General features: G+C 40.7%; 1 protein-coding gene across 2 annotated transcripts; it reads right to left on the bottom strand.

Moving 5' to 3' along the window:
• Positions 1-531: 531 nt before the first annotated feature.
• On the bottom strand, positions 532-20,550 carry ATG4C (autophagy related 4C cysteine peptidase). 2 transcript variants are annotated; one of them, XM_058842909.1, is made up of 12 exons: positions 20,431-20,550; positions 20,099-20,190; positions 17,718-17,848; positions 16,808-16,891; positions 15,933-16,166; positions 13,403-13,733; positions 11,466-11,536; positions 10,775-10,911; positions 8,473-8,551; positions 7,731-7,807; positions 4,770-4,889; positions 532-1,836 (listed from the first exon to the last, which is right to left on the bottom strand). In XM_058842909.1, the coding sequence occupies exons 3-12, from the start codon at positions 17,791-17,793 to the stop codon at positions 1,666-1,668; spliced, it is 1,380 nt and encodes a 459-aa protein (XP_058698892.1). In that variant the 5' UTR covers positions 17,794-17,848; positions 20,099-20,190; positions 20,431-20,550; the 3' UTR covers positions 532-1,665. The 2 variants fall into 2 exon arrangements, with proteins under 2 accessions (XP_058698892.1, XP_058698893.1); XM_058842910.1 differs by having other exon boundaries at positions 20,332-20,478.
• Between the last annotated feature and the right edge of the window lie 1,267 nt (positions 20,551-21,817).

Genomic DNA, 21,817 nt, shown 5'->3' with positions numbered 1-21,817 from the left:
AATATGTTGTTTACTCCCTCTTCTGGGCTAGTAATGAAAAATAAGAAGATCAAGCCAAACATTCTCACACACCTGTTAGTAAAAAGTCATATTATGCCAAATATTAGCAGGATGCAGCAGTGCAGAGGTTACTGATTTAGACAAATAATGTGTGGTGTTTTTTTCCTTGAAAACAAATGAACATTGTGGCTTTCTGGGATATTAATTAACACATGCAAATGCACTCTCCAGCTCTGACACAGACACAGATCTAGTCTAGTTATGCCTGAAATCTATCCATTAGTCACTTCTTGCTCATAAAAGTAAAAGGTGCTTTAATGAACAAACATGATGCTTATTATTTGGATCAGCAACACTTGTGCCTCTGTGCCTGAGCAGCACTTAGACCAGGTAACATTTGGTTTACAACACAACAATAAAATCTGCCTTTATTGCAAATAAACAGAGTATTCACACCTTACAATATTGGTTTAGATGCAGGATTATATTCACTTTTAGAGGATTTAATATTAATATAAAAGGCACATGCACTTCATGTTTTCACACCTCTTTTATTTCCCAAGCAGCGTTAATATGGTTTTTTAAATATTGCATTTACTTTGTTAAAACATGAAACTATTTCTGTACATTTGTTTGCAATCTGAGAACACACACCATCAAGTAATCATTTGTACAGTAACAACACGTATCAAAACAAAAAAAAATCATCACAGCCCAGAATTTTCCACATCCACCCCCTTTTGCTTTGATTTAAAAGCTGCTCTGGCAGGAGAAGCCTCACCATTATGGTAGTTGAAACAGGAAACAAACACTGCTCTCTTCCAATAATTGTCTCCAGCTGCTTTGATTGGTTGCAGTTAATATTAATAGTATAACCTTTAAAAATTGTGGGGAAAGGTAATACTTTATCTTCACTCCTCATATTAAGGCTCCAAAGCAAGCTTAATGAGAAACCATTAGAAAGTCATACTGCTAAATAGTATCTTAACTCCCAATTCAGCCTATATAATTACAGCAGGGCTGCGAGTGACAGTGACTCCTGATCCATCACCCTCACCGTTCCACACTGACTCCTGATCCATCACCCTCACCTTTCCACACTGACTCCTGATCCATCACCCTCACCTTTCCAGCAGGAGCTGCTCGGGATGGGTGGCAGGGTGGCAGCAGAGCCACTGAGGCCACACAGCTGGGACATGTCCCTTTCCCACAGGAACGGCTCCAGCTGTGCTGCAGACAGGAACAGCAGGGTCTCCAGAGCCCTGGATGTGCATCCCTGGCAAAACCCAGCCACAGCTGGCACAGCTGGCACAGCTGGCAGCCCTGCTCAGGAGAGGCCTGGAATGGCAGCACAGGAGGGCACAGGCTGGCATTTAGGGACTGGCCAGGCTTGGCAGGCACACCTGGCTCTGAGCAAAGCATTTCCCTTCACGACCACAACGGCACGGACACTCCTCCAGCCAGCAGTGAGCAAAAATAATTAGTACATACATTAGTAACTGACATCTTAAAGACTTTTAACATATAAAACATTATCATCTTTATGAAAATAGACCAATTTCAGCACAGGCTTGCCTTTCTGGGGGAGGAATTCAGGTATGCTTTTTATAGTTAAAAGGCAAGTGTTCTCCTGGACAGCTGCCGATGCTCTTGTGTAAAATGTCCTTAAAGCAAGACAAACTCCTCTGTACTAAATCTCTTTAGTCTTTTCTTTTCATCCTCGGAGAAAAGGTCATTTTCTTCATGGAGTGGACTGGAAACAAAGTCATAGTCTTTAGAATGACCCTTGACAAAAGTAAACAGGGGATATTTCTCCTTGGATGAAGATTTCAGCATCTGCAATGTAAAACACTATACATTAATTGTAATAAATAAATGCAATAAAACATTAATTGGAAATGAAGAAATACAGCAAGCACTGACATTCACCTGATGATGACTGCCAAGTAAAATATGCATTATTTTAATTAGCCCATTAAACAAAAGCATTGCACAATCTAAACATTTCCTCCTCCTCCTATTAGTTGTTTACTTCCCTTTCTCAGGTAGCTGCTAACTTCCTGCCTGTCCCTGGTTTTTGAGCACACAGATCACCTGGATGTGCTGTCAGACTCAGTGCAACAAAGAGATAAAAGGGTAGAAGACAGAAGATAAAAACCTCTACAAAATAGATAATGGCCATAAGGGTCTCCCCTCAAGCCCAGGTGTGAATTCTGCAGCAACTGAGCATCCTGGGGAGGGATTTCTATTGTAGAATTGACACGTGCAAGAATCAGTGTTTTTATTAGAAGTTTAAACACATTCACCAATGTAAATAAGGCAGGCAGGAGCATGTGACTCAAACCAGATTGGTGACAGTCACAGGGAACCAGGGTGCCCAAAACCTACATTTATAAATAAGAGAACTGGGCATAGAGACAGGAGGTGTGGGGAATGATAAACACTGAATCAGACCAGAAAAATACCTTTAAGAGCAGATAAAACCCCACCATATACTGAAAGATATTTCAGCCTTTCAGGGTGTTTTTTTGTCCACTGATGCATTTTTTAATTTGTTTTACTTTTTACTTACCTGCTGGGGAAAACCCAGCCCAGTGTTGCAGTGGCTGCAGAACTACATCAGGCTAGAGATACACACTGCAGAACCTAAAATCACTGAGCATGATATCAGGAGAACAATCAGTAAAAAAAATCCCCAAATAGATCTTCAAACAGTAAGAACTATTTAAAAAAATACAGTCAAGGATTGAGGGGGTGTTTAAAAAAGTAAGAAAAAAAAAAAATCAATCCCAGTAAAATCCTGGGGTTCCACTGCCTTGTCTGTGTTCAGCTTTACTGAAACTTCCATCTCCACAACATCTCTTTCCATGCACTGAGGGAAGTGAGGAAAGTGAGATTTGTGTAACTGATCACACCACATCTCAACAGTGAGCACAGAGAATTCGAAACTCTAAACAACTTGCAAGTTTCCTCTAGACACCATTACAGTGATAGCTAAAGGAGTTTATTGATAAAGATCAGTATTTTCTGTATTTCACTGTCACTGCTGTCACTGCAACAAGAATTCTTTGTGCTGAACTGAATCCAGGTTTAACCCTCCCTCAGCTCCAGCTCTTCTCTCATTTCTGCTACATTTGGGTCACAAACAGGCAAGTGCAGCTCTATGATAATCCAAAGGGATTATTTATTTTCTGGCATGGGTTTGCATATGGAAACAACTCCAAGAGGGGAGCCTGAATATGGTTTGGATAGAGTTGCACCCATCACTCCACCTGGGCCTCAATTCTGATGCCCTATTTTATCTGTCTCTAAATATATAAGGCCCATAACATTTATCCTCAAGTATTAAAGCTAAATCTTATCTCTCATCTCTTATTACCCAAAAAAAGCAGGCAGAACCTGGATTTTTTAGTCCAGCCTCCACAGGGCACACTGGGAACATACTGAGCTTTATAGTTCAAGAGTTATCACACTACAATTGCAAACAAAGGGAAAAATAATGGAAGAGAAGGAAAACACAAAGGATGTGAAGGAAGGATTGCAAGATCAATTGATAGAATATTTCTGACATTGTCCCTGCATCCAAACTTTCCTCTCATTTCAAACTGACACTGCCTGAAATGTATTTATAGAAAATAATGTCACCTATATTAAAGAGCTCCTATCTAAAGTACCAGGATAATAACTCCAATACTTGGATCAGTCAAGAGTATTTTTACAAACTGTGTTCAGGAAAAAACTGTACTTAATCCCAAACAGGGAACAAGAAAAAGAAAACTTTTACTGGAACGGATTTTGTAATGAGGTTTTTTTTAACCATGTTATGACACTCTGTGTGACAGAACAGGAAAACATGGAAGAACAGAAATTTCACTATTTAAAACTTTCCATGGATCTGCTCCTTAGGAACTTGTACTTCTTTAAGTCTATTTTCTACCTCTCTGGGTAAGAATCAAAGAAACAACTTCAGCATCAATCAGCATCTACGTATTATAATTAGCATTAAGTTTTAAAAAAATGCATTTTTGGCTGTAGTACTAATACCACTTATCAGGTCATTCCAAGTGCTGGACAAACATTAATTCTTTGTGCTGTTGTGGTAACTGCTATGGTTGCAATATTAACATTGAGCCCATCTGCTGCTGCATCCTTTTCACAGAGCATTTTTTGAAGCCACCAAACACTGAGCAGCTCACAGAACACATTGATGATGCTGCATTTCATACCCTCACATACTGGAATAACTAAGGAGAAAAAAAACTTGATTCCAATTGGATCTAAATGAAGCCAGAGCAGAGTTTTTCCAGGGGAAGGATGGGGTCACACAGATCTGCCGGGTGGCACCTGCTCCGTGGAGCTCAAACCAGAGCCCTGTGCTTCCCCCCAGAAAAAGCCCCTTGTGCCAGGGAGAAATCACCAACGATTTGGGTTTGCTCCAACACTTCCCTTCCCTCCCAGTCCCTGCCCAGGCTCCGAGCATCCCCCAGGATCCCGCCGGGCGGGGCAGGCGGCTGCCAGGGCTGGAGGGGACATTCCCACTTCACGAGTGCCACCTCGTGGGCCCCACGCCGCATCCCGCTCTGCCTCCTCCCGCAGCTCCCTCGCACAGGGAAACCCTCCGGAATAAACACCAACCTGCACTTCTGACAGCGCTAAAAGCACCGAGAAATGCCACAAAAAGAATTAGGTGTGCTTAGAAGGGTGAGGCTGATTGTCCTCCCCACACCCCGCTCTGGCTGAGGGATGGATTTGGGAACTCCAGCACCTACCTTGGTGATTTCTTCTGAAGCCTTCTCAAAGTCCTGCACAGTCCTACAGTAAAATCCTATTGTGCAGCTCGGATCCATTTTTTTGAATGACATCTTTTTGGGAGAAGGACAGTGGAATGACTGCAAGTTTCCCAATTAAAAAACACAAACCACACGGTTACAGCCAGGAACAACACAGATCCATGCATTTACTTTTGTCCTCACCAACAGCTTTAAAATATCCAATCCCCTGCATCACCTGAATTAAACCCCAGCACACACTTTGGAAGTAATTTCTCCCACCCTCCACCCCAAATATTCAAGTGATTCCACCCTTCCCCAGCAGTGTAAAACCTCCTGCTGTTCAAGCTGCATTCCCCAAACTTCCCCACACACCAGGTTAGTTTGGAATCTGTCAAAGCTCTGCTGCTCCCAGCAATACTTTATGAATATTCCCAAGGCAGAGAAGGTGAATGCTCTTCTGCAAATTGAATTTGTAACAGCTTTTGCACTATCTTACTGCTTTACTACCACTGCCCAGTGCCCTTCCCTCCCCCAGCCTCTATAAAAGAGACATAATGGAATAAACCAACCTCATGCATTTTCCTTCAGTAAATGAAATGGGTTCAAAAACCCACAAAACACACAAAAGCAAAACCATATTACAATGATCCACAAGTAGGGAAAAACCAAACATGCCCTGCTTTACAAATGGGTTTTTCCTAACGTGAAATCTCTTTCCCTGACAGATGCTGCCCTGCCAGTGCTATGAGCTGATACTTTCAGCAGCCCTGCTGTAAGAGAAAACAAACACAAAACCCCCTTCCCCACACTCCTCACTCAGTTTATGAGAGAAAAAATAAGTGTATCCCATCTACCCTGGTTCTGTGTTTATTTATTACAGGAACTGCAGTTTTGGTGAAGCTCTTTGTCCAATAACTGCAATTATTTCCTTACTTGCTCTCAGAGGGAGCCATTCCCTCTGCTCTGCCTCTAACACAGAGGATGACCCATCATCCTCCCTCTATAAAATCCTTTTTTTTTTTTGCCAATCACAAAAATCAACCCACAGGAGACAGCACTGGTTCCCAAATCTGAGTGTAACCATCCCTGCAGCAGCAGTTTTACATAATAAAATATATTGTTCTTTCCTGGTGATTACAAACCCAAAAGGTCTGTAAAACCTCTGCTAAAAAATATCCACAAAGATGATTAGGGCTATTTCTGCAAGAATGATTTTAGTCACTGCTTCTTCTCCTCACTGTTCCAATTTTATAAACAGCAACTGTATTTTTAATATTAATTCCTGAACTACCAAATGCATAAAAAATCAAACACATCTCATTCCAGCAGCAAGGCTGTCCCTCCAGTTGTGCAGGAGGTTTTAATGCTGCACAAACCACTGCACAACAAAGAGAAGTGGGGAGGATTTTTTTTTTCCCATTCCTTCAAACAAATGGATGCTGGAAGCCAATACAGAGTAGATTGATTTCCAACTTATTCTGGACAATTTATCAATTTTGAAAATACTCCCTATAGATAAATCTAACAAGCAACTATCCACACTAAGAAAGCAATTTTTGTTTACTTTTGACATTTCTGGACAAAGATATAATACTATTAAATGCACCAAGCATTAAATTGCAATCTATTTTCTGTCTGCAGGAAAGCATTAGGATGAGATCAAGCCAAGCTGGCAGCTTGCATACCTTCCAAACACAGCTTAAAACCTTGCTATTATTTGGAAATTCAGATTAATGCCAGTCTGCAGAACAATTCTGAGGCTGAGTCAGAGGAACAGAACCCAAAAGATGTCTTTTTGTGGCTTGGCCACTGCACCACAGCAGGACCTTAAGGAATTCACTCTGCTGCTTTGTGCTCTTCCCACCTTTTGCCTGGTTTTCCCCAAACTGTAAAATCTCCAGAGGCACTGGAGCAAAACACAGTTATGAGGAAAAAGGGGAAGGGTCTGGGTAATCATCCCAGGCAGAGCTGGCACTCACCAACTCCTCCTTCAAGTATCTCAACAGGGCAAACCTAAAGGCATCTCTAAACACAACCAAACTTCTTGGCTGGGATATTCTCTGACCCATTTTGTGCTGTATTATTTTGCTTCATTCAGAACCTTCTCACTTCCTAGATAATCCTCCACTTTTATATTATGTAACATGCTAATTCAAGCGTTTTGTTAAGCATAAATAATGAAAAATATTAAGTGTTTGCTTTAAGGACTTCAGCCCTGTGTAGGTCCTTCGAGATTTTTTATTTATATTATATATGAATAGTTTTCCTGAACTCTATTTGATGGGATTTTGGTCCAGCTCTGGCTGCTGCTGTCCTGGCTGTGGATGCCCCCTCAGGCTGCTCCAACTGAACCAAAGATCACCTAAAGTTGGGCACAAGACCAAGGAGAGTTTGTGTGGATGGCCCTGAGGATCTGACTGTGAGTGCTGAGGCCATTGAGCATTTCCTTGCAGCTGATGATGTTTTCCCAGGGTAGCTGTAATTTGAGTCCTCTGATCATCTCCTTTAGCTCCATCTATTTCCAGGCTCCTACTATTGAATACAACAGGAATTCTCCTTGATGTTGATTGCAATTTGAATGTTAAATAAATAAATAAATAAATAAAATGACCAAAAAGACAAACTATCAACCCCAAATCTAAACAGGCTTAAGATCTACAAATATCATCTATTTTCTTTGATGGAAAATTACTTAAATGAAGTGATCATCTATTTTGAAGATTTTATGATCATTAAAAAGAAAACAGATGAAGATTAATGAAGTAAAAATTAGACCTCCATATTGAGATTTAACCTCTGGTCATTTTCGTTGATTATAGGCCTATAAAGAAGGGCAGGACATTGATAAATAACATGTAACTGTAAAACCATAAAGCTGCAGCTAGCTAGAACAGCTCTAAATAATTAGTGTTTGATTCATATGGGAAGAAAACAGTGCCAGCTCTATATCCATAGTACCTCAAGAGGGAAATCCTTTATGCTGACATCTACAAAAGATTGGCAGTAATGAGGATCCATGTAAATCAAACTGTCATCTGCAAGGACAAAACAGAAGACAAGTAATTCAAAAAACACCTTATTATTACACTGCTTACAATCCAATTTCTATGCAGAACAGCTGGAAAAAAAAGCCAGTGAGTAACTGCTTGCCAGGCTGATACTCATTGACTGAAGCATAGGTTTTTGCAGGACAGATTAACTTTTGCATAATCAAATATGCTTGTATAAGCAGAATTTTTATAAAGTGATGAAACTGTCATTTAATTTTTGGTGATAAAATTACTTTTACAAACACACAATTATATTCTGGAGTTTGCATATGAAAAATGTATTGCTCTGCTTCATCCTGACAGCAAGAATATATTGCTTGTCATTTAGGCATCAACTAACACCACTTAAAGCAGGAGAGAGTAAATACCTAAATAAGAACTGCCAGACAGGAACAGCAAACGCTCCTCAAGTTTGGTGAAACAGATAAATTATGCCTTGTTTATGCAACAAGGGAAATTAAATGTACATTTTACAGAATCCAATTACTCCGTGGGGTAAATGACAAATGGCTGGACTTGGGGAGATGTGATGAATTAATAAGGTACTCATTTTACTATTTTAATCACGCTATTTCCCACTGCTTCAATATTAACTTCCTAACTCTGAGAGAAAAAAATATTGAGGAGACATAACACATTCAAACACTAACCTTGGAATCCAGCAAAGTAATAGGACTGCTTAGGTTTGCCACCAATAATGCCAACACAGTACTCCAGGCTTAAAATTCCCTAAAACAAGAACAGGGAATCATTAAGATTAACCAAAGTATTAAACTGAATTAAAATATCTGCTCTTTGCTCTTTTAGGCAAATGGTTTTGGATTTTTTTTAAATACTGACTCCATGACTTTCTGGGGCTTGAAAAGTGAAACCACACCAGCAGATATTCCAGAGAAACAGGGAAAAAGGGAGAGAAAGTCCTCCCTTCCCATGAGATACCCAGACATGTTTTTGGGGGGGAGACAAAATATCATGTCACACATTGAGCACCAGTTCCTTAGCCCAAATATCCCAATGTACTGAGATTCACAGCTTTCATACATTTACATTCTGGGCCCCTGGGGACTCTTCTTTTTGCACTCAAATGGACAAGAATGGCCAGAGCATCAACCTTTTACATCCTGGGGAGAAATGCCAGTTGAAGTTAAGAGTAATTACAAGGCCCAGCTCCAAAAACAGCTGCCCCACACCCAGGGAGGAGAGACAAACACACAACAGACGGGCCCCATCAATCTCCCTGGAGGTTGCCTGGGAGGGCAGAGGAGCCAGAACCATCTGAAGGCAGAACTTTTGGGAAGGGGACATTACTAAATGTAAGTAGGGAACTTTTCTTTCAACAAAAAGATTGATATTGTCAGACTGCTAATACCAAGGCTCCTCAAGATAAAACCTTCCCTGCTTAGACAAGGATAAAATCATTTAAAAACCTCCTCTGGGATGCTACAGAGTCAAATCCAGCATGGTTTATACAGGTTAAGGAAGTGATGTTTATTTAAAATACGAATGAGGTTTCCTTAGAAACTTATTTAAAATATAAATGAGAAGGTTTCCTCAGCAAATGCTCTGAGCATCACAGAACATCCAGGCACATCAGAGGCAAAGGCTCCAAGAGCTAAGGAGGGCAGAGCAGAGAAGGAGCAAAGCTGCTCAGAGTAATGGATAACTGTTTAATCTATGGCAAGCTTCTTGTAAAAGTGAATTATAAAAAATTTATCAATTTTCACCCATAAATATAAAATTCTTTGCAGAAATTACCTCTTGTGCTACATTCTAAAATCTGCATTTTTAACTTAAAGCCAGACTCCAAGAAATGTGGTCACTTCTTGGGAACAGTCAGGGCAGACACCAGAGTGACTGATTCAGGCAATTGAGAGCCCTCTTGTCACAGCCTCCATCAGGCTGCAAAGGGCAGAACAGCCTTGGCAAGGGAGCAGCAGGAATCTCTCAGTGGAGCCAGCTGAAAACTAAAACTTTCCCAAACCAATTGTCTGAAAACACAAGGAAAATAATCCTGGAAGAACAACAATTTAAGTTCATAACTTAAAAGCCTTCAGCAGTCTGTCTTCCCTTGCCAGCAAAAATCAAAATGTTTTCTGAAATGTTACAGTGAAGAGACAGCCACAAAATAAATCATGTTACAGACTCCCAGCTTTTGTCCATGCTACTACACTGGGGTAATTAAAAATGAACCCAAAATTTAAAGACAGGTAAAGAGGAGCTTGGAAAATGAAATAAAAGCAGCAGGGCTAAGAGAACAAGCCCTTCCCTAAGAGGAGCAAGAGGTAGGATTAGAGCACATCCTCAGGTGGCTGCAGAACCTCTGCTGAAAAAAAACACAGCACAGACCTTCCCCCCTCTGCCTTCTCCTTGAGTTTTCCTTTTTTCCAGCTCATTTTTATTGTGTTAACTGCTTGCTACTCCTGCATCACCATCTTCAGAAACATTCACCCAGACAGTGAAAAAACAATTCAAGTAGTGAATAAAAATATCAAATAATTCCATGAGAACAAAGAGACAAAAGAAAATGGGAAGAACAGACAGGCAAAAACTTTAAACCATTTGAACCATTTTCTTATTTAAGAAAATAAGAAACAGAGTAAGGAATGGAGTGTATTTATATTTTAAAATGCTACCTGATCCTTAGTTACATATGCTATTAGAGTCCTGCTAGATTAAATTACCATTTGTAATTTGAGGCACTGCATTAATGTCTTTTCAGGTGGCTGCTGGAGGAGTAGGACAGTTATCACTGCTTTACCAAGGGACATCATGTGCTCTGCAATTATGTCTGATCTTGTAATAGGGAAATTTCAAATCTGTAAAGTCAAACTTTACAACCTTCAACTGTAAAATCCCCACCACACGTTTAATGGGGAGAATTACCCTCGTGAAGTCGCTTTTCATATCCCCTTGTGCTACTCTTTGAAAAATGATTGAACTCTCATTTCATACCTTTACAAACTCCAAGTAGTCTGTGTTTGTTCTCTCTCCACCGAGTCTCACAGGAACCAATATAATTACAGCTTTTGTGCCTGCTTTCCCAGAATCCATAAAAGAGCACTGCCTGTCAATAACATCCGAGCTGTAGACTGAGACAAACAGAAATATTAACATTTCAAATAGAACCTCCAGTTTTTAGAGACACACCTCCTACACAGCATCACAAACAAAACTGCAGCCCTTCCAAACCTTGCTGTTCTCCTAAAACACAGCCCAGGTGACTCAGAACCAGTGTTGAGCCTCCTCATTCCCAACAATATTTTGTGGAATGGGAATTGCTGAGTTGCAATGCCAAGGAAATGCAGAAGGGATAGGTTAGGAGAAAGGCAATAAATATTTATTGCTGCATATAAACTTCTAAAAGGAATAATTAAAACTTGAAAGCTCCCAACTAACAGAAACATCTACATGTAAAAGGAGAAGAGGCAATAATTGATTTGCTGATTTGGAATTCCAGTATAAAATACCAAGCAAACAATGAATAACCTGCACATATCAAGAACCCCTTTGTCTACATAATCTCAATTTTGTGGATCCACTTCATAGGGATATTTTTTTCCTTTAAAGCTCTATTGTTAAGTGCTAACTGAAAAGCATAAAAAGCATCTAAAATGTTTGCAAAAATCTACAAAATCACAGTTACCTGTACAATCCTGAGCAACATAGACTGTTACTCCTTGCAGCTCAGGGTCTCTCGCTTCTTCAACAGCTTTTCTAAGTACAAACACAAAACTATTTAACTTACCATTCATTTTTCTAAAAAAATAACAATAAACAAACAAATTATTTTGTTCTTTTAGATATAGGTTGATTTTAATTGTTTGTGATAGGAGTTTTTTGTTTGTTTGGGTTTTTATAGGGCTTGTTTTGTTTAATTCAAGACACCTTCCCTTCTGGATAAATACAGGTGGTGGGATGGGATTTTCTATTTGTTTTTAAACACTGGATACCAAGATCCAGCCTGAATCTTCCATGGATATCTTGGCATCATGTCTGGCTATATAAAAGAAACAATGACATCTTCAAAAAAAAGGCCCCAAATCCCACAATAATTTACAATGAAATTCATATTCACTACTTTATTTCTTTCTGTTTATAACCATTTTCTGTCATGTATGTTGATGATAAAGGCTAAGTTTGCTGAAAAAAAATACTATTTTCAACTCATTAGATCTCTTAATTAACATTAGTTCATATAACAATCCACGAATTAGCACGTGGAAAGAAAAAGTTTCACCAAAACTTTCAAGAAGATTATTACAATATTAGACTCTCCTCAAAAGACTAAGAGTAACAGACCTAAAAAGTAAAAAGAAAATATATGTTGAAAGTCAGAACCATGGTCACAAATCAGGGACAAAATCTGTAAAGAAAGGGAACTGTTCAAAATAGAGGATTTACCTTTGAGTTCAAACACACACCTGCATTAAATGGTCACTATCCCTTTATTCCTCACTATATTTTGAGGAATGGTTTAATGCAGTCATTCCCAAGTTATGAGGGAGCTGTACATTGTTAGTGCTGCTGGAAGAGAGAAAGATCCAGGAAAGGAAACTTCTGCAGGCTGGAAATCACCCCTGGGGTTGTGGAGAGTGTAACTCTGCACCAAACCCCTCCTGCTCCCGTTAGGGGAATAAAGAATTTAACAGATAATTTATTAAAGCAAGCAAAAATTCTGACTGCTTCTACCTGAGAAAAAAGTACAATAAAACACATTAAAAATGCTAAACTCCTACATCCCTGTTTGCATCTGCATGGATGCACAGCTGATTGTTTCAGTACAGCTGCACTTCAGATTAACGTAACATTTACACTAAATAACAAATTATTCTATTTCTATATATATAAAAATATATATAAACATGCATGAACTTTGCCTCCTGCTGCTTAAATGATTTATTAGTGATTTGGTTTATAGGTAAACCGGAATCCATTAAAAAAATAAACGTGTAAGACTACAAAAAAAGCCCCAAAACATTCAAAGAACTGGATATCAAGGCTCACAGTATGGAGAAATTTGACTTTCGACTTTTTTTTTTAACCATGCTGAATGTCACAGACCCTTTACTTTTACTGGGATATAATTATAATATTAATAGTCCCATACATTTACAGTTTCACAAGAATTTGATGTGTGCAAAGAAATGCTGAAAACATCAATTTTAGCTCTGACATTTCATTACACTATCAGTACATTACAGCCCCCAGGTTACAGTATAAAAAAAAAAAAAATCTCTAATGTTATGCATGTTCCAAGGTTGAAAGAGTGGTTAGTTTTTAGAACATTTCATTAAATGCAGCTCTACTTAAAGGGGTTTGGAAGAGATACTTGGGATTCTACAAGAAAACAGGAATGTTGTGTTTTTTTCCTGAAATGAGACTGACAAAAGTTCCTGCATCTGCTGCTATGTCCCTTCGTGCCTGTGAAAAAGCTCTGGAATTGCTCCTGATATGGGTGTTTTACAAAGCCAATAATGAGCAGTTTGCTGCTCAATTAGGCTGAAGTAATCTCAGGACACTCAGAAATGATTCTCTGTGATGTGACAAAGGAAAAGGAACAGAGAATTGAAGGTGTTTTACCTCAAAATGTGGGCGACCACGGCGGGCCCGTACCAATCCCCCGCCATCTTCCCGGATTTCTTCCCATACTCTATCAGCTGGTGCAGCCCAAAGGCTGCCAGTGGGGAGTCACCAAACCAGGAGATGATTTTCCTGTGATAAACTTCGTTCCTCATCTCGGTGACATCCCAGTCCCTCCTCGCTGGGCCGCGCTGGGGCTGGGGCAGGATCTTGGGGTCCCTCTCGGCCGTGAGCGACGCCTCGAAGGAGGCCGTGAGCTTCCTCACAGTGCTGCTGGTCCAGGACTCCGAGTCAGAGCTGTCCATGTCCAGAGCTTCTGGCCACACCCAGGCTGCAGCAGGAAAAGGGAAAATCCATGGTAACCCAGACTAACATTAATTTTATGGCATAATAAGCAAAGAGCTTCCCTTTGTCCCCCACGCTCCTGAAAGCAACAATGTCTATTTTATTTAATAATAATGTGTATTTTAAACATCGCTGTTAACAGGTGAACAAAGAATTCGAGAAGAGCAGGATTTGCTTTGATTTTCTGGTGACCCTCCCAGTCAGCTGAATAAACAAGATACACACGATTACAGTTTAGAACCCTCTAACATATTAAATACATGAACATTACTTCAATACAATCCAAATCCTAGCCTGCTTTTCCAGCTGAAGGTTTCCCTGTGGATGATGCATCCCACACAGCATTCCTCCTACAGAATGGGCTTCAGCAGGCCCAGGGAAGATGCCTGGAATTCTCACACAATGCCAACAAGCGCTCCCAACACAGACCCAGCTCAGCGTAACATCCTCACAGGCCTTGCTGTTCTGGGCTCTCAGCTTTACATTCAAAGTAAAACTTCGTATTTAAAATTAAAACTCATTCACAACAATATCCAGCAATATCTGGAACATTCCACACGGCAGTGGAAGCGTAAATATCTCAGCCAGAAACTTCAGGCAAGTTTTGCTTCCTAACAGAAACAACACCATTAAACGAGAATGAAAACATCTCTGGGAAAAGAGTAAACAGCCATGAAAAACTTCCTGTAAACACCTAAATATGTTTCCAAAGCTGCCCAGATCTCATAAAAAGCTTTTCAAAAGATAATTCACCAGCTGTCAGAAGGCCAAGTGAGGAGCAAAGTAGCCCAGAAAGACCAACCCTACTCTGTCTTTCTGTGGATTTGGATTGCCACAGAAACAAGAGCACTCTGGAATCGCCCCATCACCTTCCAAATTAGGATACAAGGGGGACATGCAAGGAATTCTTTGGAACCATGGATTTTAAAGATAGAAACCTGAGGCTTTTTTGTTTGGGGTTACTTCCAAATGAGCCATTACACAGTCCTGCTGACAGGGAGTCTTCTGGGCAGGTCTTGAATTTCTTTTAAATGAATGTATAAAAAAAGTGATATTTAAGGGATTTGTGTTCTCAGCAGAAGTATTTACACACTTTTTGATATGTGCAGTCAGTTGAAAGAGATAATGAATGTTTCAGGAGTTAAATATCTACAGCCAAAGGCACATTCATGGAGCCATCCCACAATTCAGTCCTGACACTGAGGGAACCGAGCCTTTGTGGTGCAGCTGGGCTGGGACCTTGTTCCCAGCTTACATCAGAGCTGTACAGCAAGGGCAAAGTGTGACCAAAACAGGCTTTTCCAGAAGGATCTTCTGCTGAAGGGCTCCTGAGATCCCACAAATGGCTGAGGAAACAATGCACTGTGTTCTCTCCACCCCCCCGGGTGGCTTCAGGCCCGTGCCCTAGGTCATTCTGAAGCAAGCAATAGATGATTGTTATGAAAGGGACTGGGAATGGGATGGAAAGAAAAGGTGTTTGACAAACTCAAAAATACCTCTCTGCAGGACATGGCTCAGCCTGGAAGCATGAGGAGGACATGGACACTCAGCCCATGACAGCAGAAAGTGTCCCACAGCTCCTAAAGCTTCAGCTGGCTGTGACTGAGGGAGGACTTTGAGACAGACAATGGTAAGGAAAAAAGGGAAGTTCCTCTCTAAGTACATGGGGGGAAGGGAAGGAATGACACAGTGAACATTTCCACACAGAGAATGATGTATGGAAGTTAGATTAGATTCCTTCTAGGAACTCAATATATTAACACCAGCAGAAATTCAATAATGGACAACTTTAGAACTGATAAAAGATCATCACTTCTGCCATAGCCCACAGCTATGGGCTGGGGAACTCACTCCTACATCTGGAGTTCAAGAAACAATCACATTTCCAGAGAACTGGGCATGTGCATGGGTAAGAATACCCAGGTAGGGAGATTGCACTTTGGTGATGTTTTAACTCACACTTGGATATTGGGAACTCTACAGAAGTTTGCTCTGGCACACTTTGGTCCTCAGAAAATGAAGGGCAGGACAGGTCAATCTCTGGTGCAATGGGACAATGCCAAGAGGGATTGAGGAGCCCACAACCAAAACCAGCTGGCCCTTGAGATCTGGGATAAAACAAGGCCTTTTGGTCTCTTCAGAATGCCTGTGCTTATGCAAAGACAGAGATCTTCTCCTAACTCACCTCTCCCAAGGAAGTGAAGCATCAGACCCTGAGCCAGCAGCATCTGCCCCGTTCTGAGCGTGCAGCCCCAGCCACAGTCTGTGGTTAAAGCAGAGCCTTTGATCTGAGGGAATTCCTCTCTGTAGGTCAGCCAGATTCTAGAAATGAAATCTTTGCGGAACTCCTCGACATTCCCCGAAATCTCAGTGTTGATTTTATCAAAATTGGACCCATCTGTAGAGAGCTCTCCAGATTCTGCAAAGCAAAGCACAGTTTAAGCTCTAATTTGTTATGGCACTTCTATTATTAGAGAGCAAGTAACAAATATCAAATTTAGTGGAAAAACAGATTTACAAAAGTTCACAATTGCTTCAAATACAACAGAGGTAAATTGGAAGGCAAACATAACAGGAATGTGCCAGATGAAAAAAAAAAAAAAGAAAAAACCAAAGAGCAATGCAGACACCACTGTGCCAGTGGAATCACTGACCTGCAAATAAGTGCTTAATTCACCCAACTGTGAATGGTCAAATAAAGAGAGAGACTTAAAAAACTGCACACTGGAAAGTGGTAACAAAGATATTGGTATAGTGACCCTGCTCAGGTATTGTCACTATTTCCATCAGGTGTTTTTAGAAAGAAAATCTCCAGTTCATGGTAGATGAAGTGCAAATCACAACACAAATTTTTACAGAAAGCACAAGGTTGTGGTGTAAAATCTGAATAAAGCAGATTAGGATGGGTTTGCATTAGAGGTGGATATTTAAATGAATATTTTCTATGCTTTCCACATTTACATTTTTGATTTGGCAATTGTTAATGCCAGTGTTTCTAGAAGAATAAAAACACCTTACTCCTGCTGAGGAAGACTGGAGTGAGTGAAGTGCTGTACTCACCCTCAGTTTTGAAGTGGTAACATTTTCCCAGCAGAAAGACTGGAGAGTTCCTACTGAAGTAAGTTTTTGTTTTCAACACCCAACCTAGAACAGATGCAGAACAAATACAAATTTGTGACTGTATTTTCCAAAAGAAAATGCTAATAGCATCTGATTAAGCCAAAAATAACCCTTGAAAGGGGAATTAAAAAAAAAAAAAAAAAAGCATTGAAATTGGGTTTTGGTCTCATAAAAAAATCCCATATAAGGTACAATGGCTACTATTTCCTTTCAACCATGTGATAGCCTGAAAGAAAGCAGAAAAAAGTATCTTATCATCTTGCCAGATATGTCCAAAAGTCAGTTATGATTAATAAGGTTTATCAGAAATCTGGTGGTAAATCTGAGCAACCTCAGTCCTAAAGGGAAAGCAGAAAAATCAAGGACAGGCTAGTAAGGGGCACACTTGAAAATCTGGTTGCTCAAAAACAAATTACTGATGTTCAGCTGTGGAAAAAATGTTACTTAAGGGTAGATTCTTCAGTGGAGTTTGTATCTCACACACCATCCTATTTTTTTTTCCATAAAAGTACATTCATAAACAAAAAAAAAAAAAAAAATCTTTGTGCAGATGATTCCATATTATCCCTTTTTAAAAGCCTATGCAAATCTAGAGTCATTTACAGAATACATAAACTGTTTCCAAAAGGAGTAATTTAAAATGAAATTATCCAAGATTTATTTGAAAAAATGAAATTAGCTTTCATTCAGAAGTTTTTTAGTGGGGCTAATTTCTAACATCAAAGGAAAAATTGTTTCGAGGGCCATATTGCATTTTTAGTATTAATTAGTTATGATTCCATTCATATCAACAAGAAACACTCCAGTCCTTTTAATGAGGACAGCTCTTGCCACACTCTGCTCCACTTACTGTATTTCATGTTGTGCCATGCAGACATAAACTTTGATTTGATCTTTTCTACTTCATCTGTCCCCGTGGCCTCCATATTCAAATTCTAGAGAAAAAGCCATCGCTGTCTTGTGAGGCTTTCAGTTCTGCTGCTGCAAAAACCAAAATACAAACACTCAGCATCCCCCACTCAGGCACTTAATCCCAACATGGCCAGAAACAGCAATAAACTCACAGAAGCAATCCCGTGTCCCATGAATAAGTAATAAAATAATTTAATTCCAAATATACACCAATAAAAGCACTACACAAAGCTAAATAAAAGATAATGTTCTCCAGCAGCTCTGCCTTGTACCACGAACTGCTGCAGAGCACAAAACCTGCGCTGGCATGTGAGCACACTCATTTTTTATCAGCAGTGAGGTAGAGAGCTGTGATGCAGCTCACTGAATAGAAAAGATGCTGCTCTTTTCTGCTGAACAGAAAACAAAAAGCACTTTTTGTGTTAAAATCCACCACAGTGCAGGTCAATTTTGTAAAAACTCGTGATAAATTTTTGAAGGAAATGTATCTTTACTGGCTCTTTCTGCACTGCAAGATAAAACAAATTTCACCTTAAAAGCAACTTAAACTGGTAATAATTGGTAACAAGTAAATAAATAAATAAATGGTAATGACTTTATCCCTTTTTCTAAGAAATCTGAGAAAATGGGACAGAACCCCCTCCACAGTCCAGCTGCCCCATTTCTAACAGGAAGTTTGCTATTAATTAACAGAACTTCCTTCACAACGTGTAGTCGCTCAGTGAATCACCTTGAAATACTTGACACAGAAAGTTTTCTTGATGGTATTTGGTTGCACAAACCGTTGCACAGACAGCAGAAAAATGAAGAGCTCCTGATTTAACAGCAGCCCTTGTGGGGCATCAAAAGTTGATCAACAGTGGGACATCACTGCAACCTTCACAGAGTTTTTATCTAAGTTCTGATATTACCAGCTGAGGATGTGAGCAACAGTGATCTTCTACATTTAATTAATAAACTTGGGCCAAGAGAAAACCTCCTTGCTTTAAAAGGAGTATCTAGAACTGTATTTACCTTTCCATGTGCTATTCTCCACGGAAAGGGGATCAAAAGCAGGACAAAGACTTTTAACTATGTCAATTCTCTCCACTGGGAACGTATTTTAAGTAAACCCAATCACTGACAGTGTAATTAAGAAGAGGGTGAAGATGTCAGGGTGACAGCATCATCTGAGCCTGAGGGTACTCACACAGATCCACCTTTTGGGGATCTGCAATCTGCTGCCCAAACCACCCCTAGCACATTTTCCCACTATTCCCTTGTATTATTTCATACAAATCTGCTTTTTGACATAATAAGAAACAATGCTAACTCACAAACATGAGGGAAGCCTTATGCTTTTCTAGTGAAAATAACTAGTGTCTACACCCTTGCTATTATTAGCCTTGTGTTAAACTGGGGAAGGAAGAAAAGGAGAATTTCAAGCTGGGTTTTAACTTCCTGCCTTTTCCCCCCTCTTTTTTCTTTAGGAAAAAAAAAAGGAAAGCCTGACTGTACCATCAGCTCTAGACAGCAAAGCTGGTAAGATGAACTCTTCAGAAGCTGTGTTTGGTCCTGTCTTCCCTCACATGATCCATCAGCAACAACCATTTATACAGACACCACTGATTGCCTTAAAAACTAATTCCTATAAAAGCTTCCTCTGGCTAAAATTAGAAATCAAACAAACTCTACAGTTCTGAAAAGGCCTGAAGACAAAATTATGTAAATGAGAAAGAAGCTCGTTTTCTTTTCAAAGACAATGCACATTTATCTTTGCTCCCAGGACATTTCTTCTCTGACATTAAGCTAAAGATGAAAAAAAAGGCTTCCAAAAATGCTAACACACACCAGGTATAATTTTTTCATGGGGAAAACACAAGTTCGTCCCATCAATGCAAGGAAGCATCAGTAAGAGTTCCACGGAAATTAACAGAACAGCACCAGGAGAAGATCCCAGGGAATACAGATTGAATGAGCTTTAATATCAAATTTTCAAATCCAAACCGAAGATGGTTTTATCCCGAAGTTGCCTCATTTCTGAAGTCCTTTAGATGCACATGACGAGGATGATGTTCCCTCAGGGAGCAGCGGGACACGGCTGGAATGGAAACCCCAACTCCTGATCACCCCCGAGGGGATCAGTGCCGGGAAGCGGCTGTTTGCTCACAGCGATGGAAAAACACCCCAAAACCCCACAACAACAGCGTTTGTTTTCATAAACAGCAGAAAAGCAACGCAAGCTGCCGTGAGACCGCAGCGGGAAGGATGAACGAAGCCTCAATAGGATAATTATAAGACATATTATCTCTTATTAATTAATTTGGTTTTCATTTGTACCTTGAAGGAGCCCGGAGCGGCAGCGGCGACGGTCAGGGAAACCCACACGGAAGAATGACGGCGAGCAGTGGCCAGAGGTCATTTTTGAGGAGCTGCAAACACAAAAGAGGATAGTTAGAAACCAGACTTTCAAGCCGGCTCGGAAAGAAAACCAGATTATTCCTCAGTCCTACAGCAAGGACGGAACGCTTCGCTCAGACAGGACTCGCAGCCAAGCAGGAGCCCACACGCACCGCGGGAAGGAGCTCGGCGGCTCCCGGGCCCACAGGACACGGCCGCACCCGAGCTGCCGCCTCGGAGAGCCCGTCCCGCCGCCCCCGGCCGCCGCTCACCCCTCACGGAGCCGCCTCCGCCATGCCCGGGGCCGCCCGGACAGCGCGCGGCCTCCCGGCACTGCTCCCGCCGCGCCGCAGCGGCGCGCAAACTACAACTCCCGGCGGGCACCGCGGCGGGGGCGCGGCGGGACAGGCGGGGTGCGAGCGCGGGGCACGCTGGGAAGTGTAGTCCGGCGGGAGCGCGGCTGGGAGGCGGGAGGGAGGAAGCGGGGGGAGGAAGAGGAGGGAAGGAGGGAGGAAGAGGTTGGAGGGAGGTGTTGGGACCGGGCTGCGGCTGGAAGCGAAATTCCGGGAAGAGGGAGCGGGAGCAGAAATCCCAGCCCTTTCAAGGGGTCAAAGTGCTGTTCTTTAACTGCGTTTCTCTGTTTCTCTCTTTGCTTGCATTCTTTTTTCAAGGGGGATATTTTGTTTGATTTTTTTTTTAATGGTTTTCTTTTTTTTTTTTTTGTGCGTGTGATTTTTTTGTGGGGTTTCTTTCTTTCGGTTTAGGTGTTTTTGGGGTTTATTTTTTGGGTTTTTTTCTGTTGTTCGTTTGTTTTTTGTTTTGTTTTTTAATTCCGTGTCTTTTGATTCCTCCACAGGAAAATGCTTCCCATATCTCCAAACCCCCTGAAGAATTTCAATTTCCAGCGTAAATACCCACCTGACTGTGCTTTGATTCAATTCTCTCCTCTATTTCCTCTCTAGAAGTCCCATCAAAACCACTGCATCTTCTCTCACTCTCCTGAGGGTTTTTTTAGGGTTTCTTAAAAGTGTTTTGTAAAGTAGGTTCTTCATTAATCTGTTTGTCTTAAGCTGCTTAAAAATACTCATTGGCTGTATTGGGAGCTGGGGGCTTAAAAAAAAAAAGTGTAGGATTTGTGGAGGATTGAGTTGAATTTCTCAACTGTCTGGAACTGGCATTAGTGCTCAGCATCCTAAGAAGGGTGATATTCCTGCTTTTCCTGGTACTCACCAGCCCAATTTTGGGTTCATGAAACAAAGTAATGTGGGTTTTTTTTTTCCATTTTGTGATTTTACTGCCTTCTGCTGGTCAGAGATGATCAGGCTGAGTTTAATTTTTTATAATCAGCACATGATCTAAAATTTAGCTGCAGTGCAAATGCCATCAATAGATGCTTTGTGTATTTCTTGGTGGGTTGTTTTTTTTTTTCTGCAGCCTCATGGATATATTTCATGTAGGAGGGTTGATCAGTAAAGAGGATTGTAGGTTTTAATGTGCAGACTACATCTTGTTCCAAAAGCCTGCTGTTGGCTTGAGGTGGGGATGTAGCAGATCACCTTTCTAATCCTACCCTGCCTTTCAGCTCCCTGCTTGCCCTTTGCTCCCAAGATAAAGAAAAAGAAAGATTTAAAAATAAAAACCTTGTTGCTGTTTGCATAA

This window comes from Poecile atricapillus, chromosome 7 (genome assembly GCF_030490865.1).
Source record: "Poecile atricapillus isolate bPoeAtr1 chromosome 7, bPoeAtr1.hap1, whole genome shotgun sequence".
Lineage (NCBI taxonomy): Eukaryota > Metazoa > Chordata > Aves > Passeriformes > Paridae > Poecile > Poecile atricapillus.
The sequence above is the reverse complement of the archived record's forward strand: the minus strand, read 5'-3'. Positions and strand labels throughout refer to the sequence as shown.

Coding starts and splice junctions, on each gene's coding strand:
- ATG4C (XM_058842909.1), bottom strand. CDS start 17,793: ATGGAGGCCACGGGGACAGATGAAGTAGAAAAGATCAAATCAAAGTTT. Junction 11,537..13,402: donor GTGGTCGCCCACATTTTGAG/GTAAAACACCTT, acceptor GTTTGTACTTAG/AAAAGCTGTTGAAGAAGCGA. Junction 10,912..11,465: donor TGTTGCTCAGGATTGTACAG/GTAACTGTGATT, acceptor TGTTTGTCTCAG/TCTACAGCTCGGATGTTATT.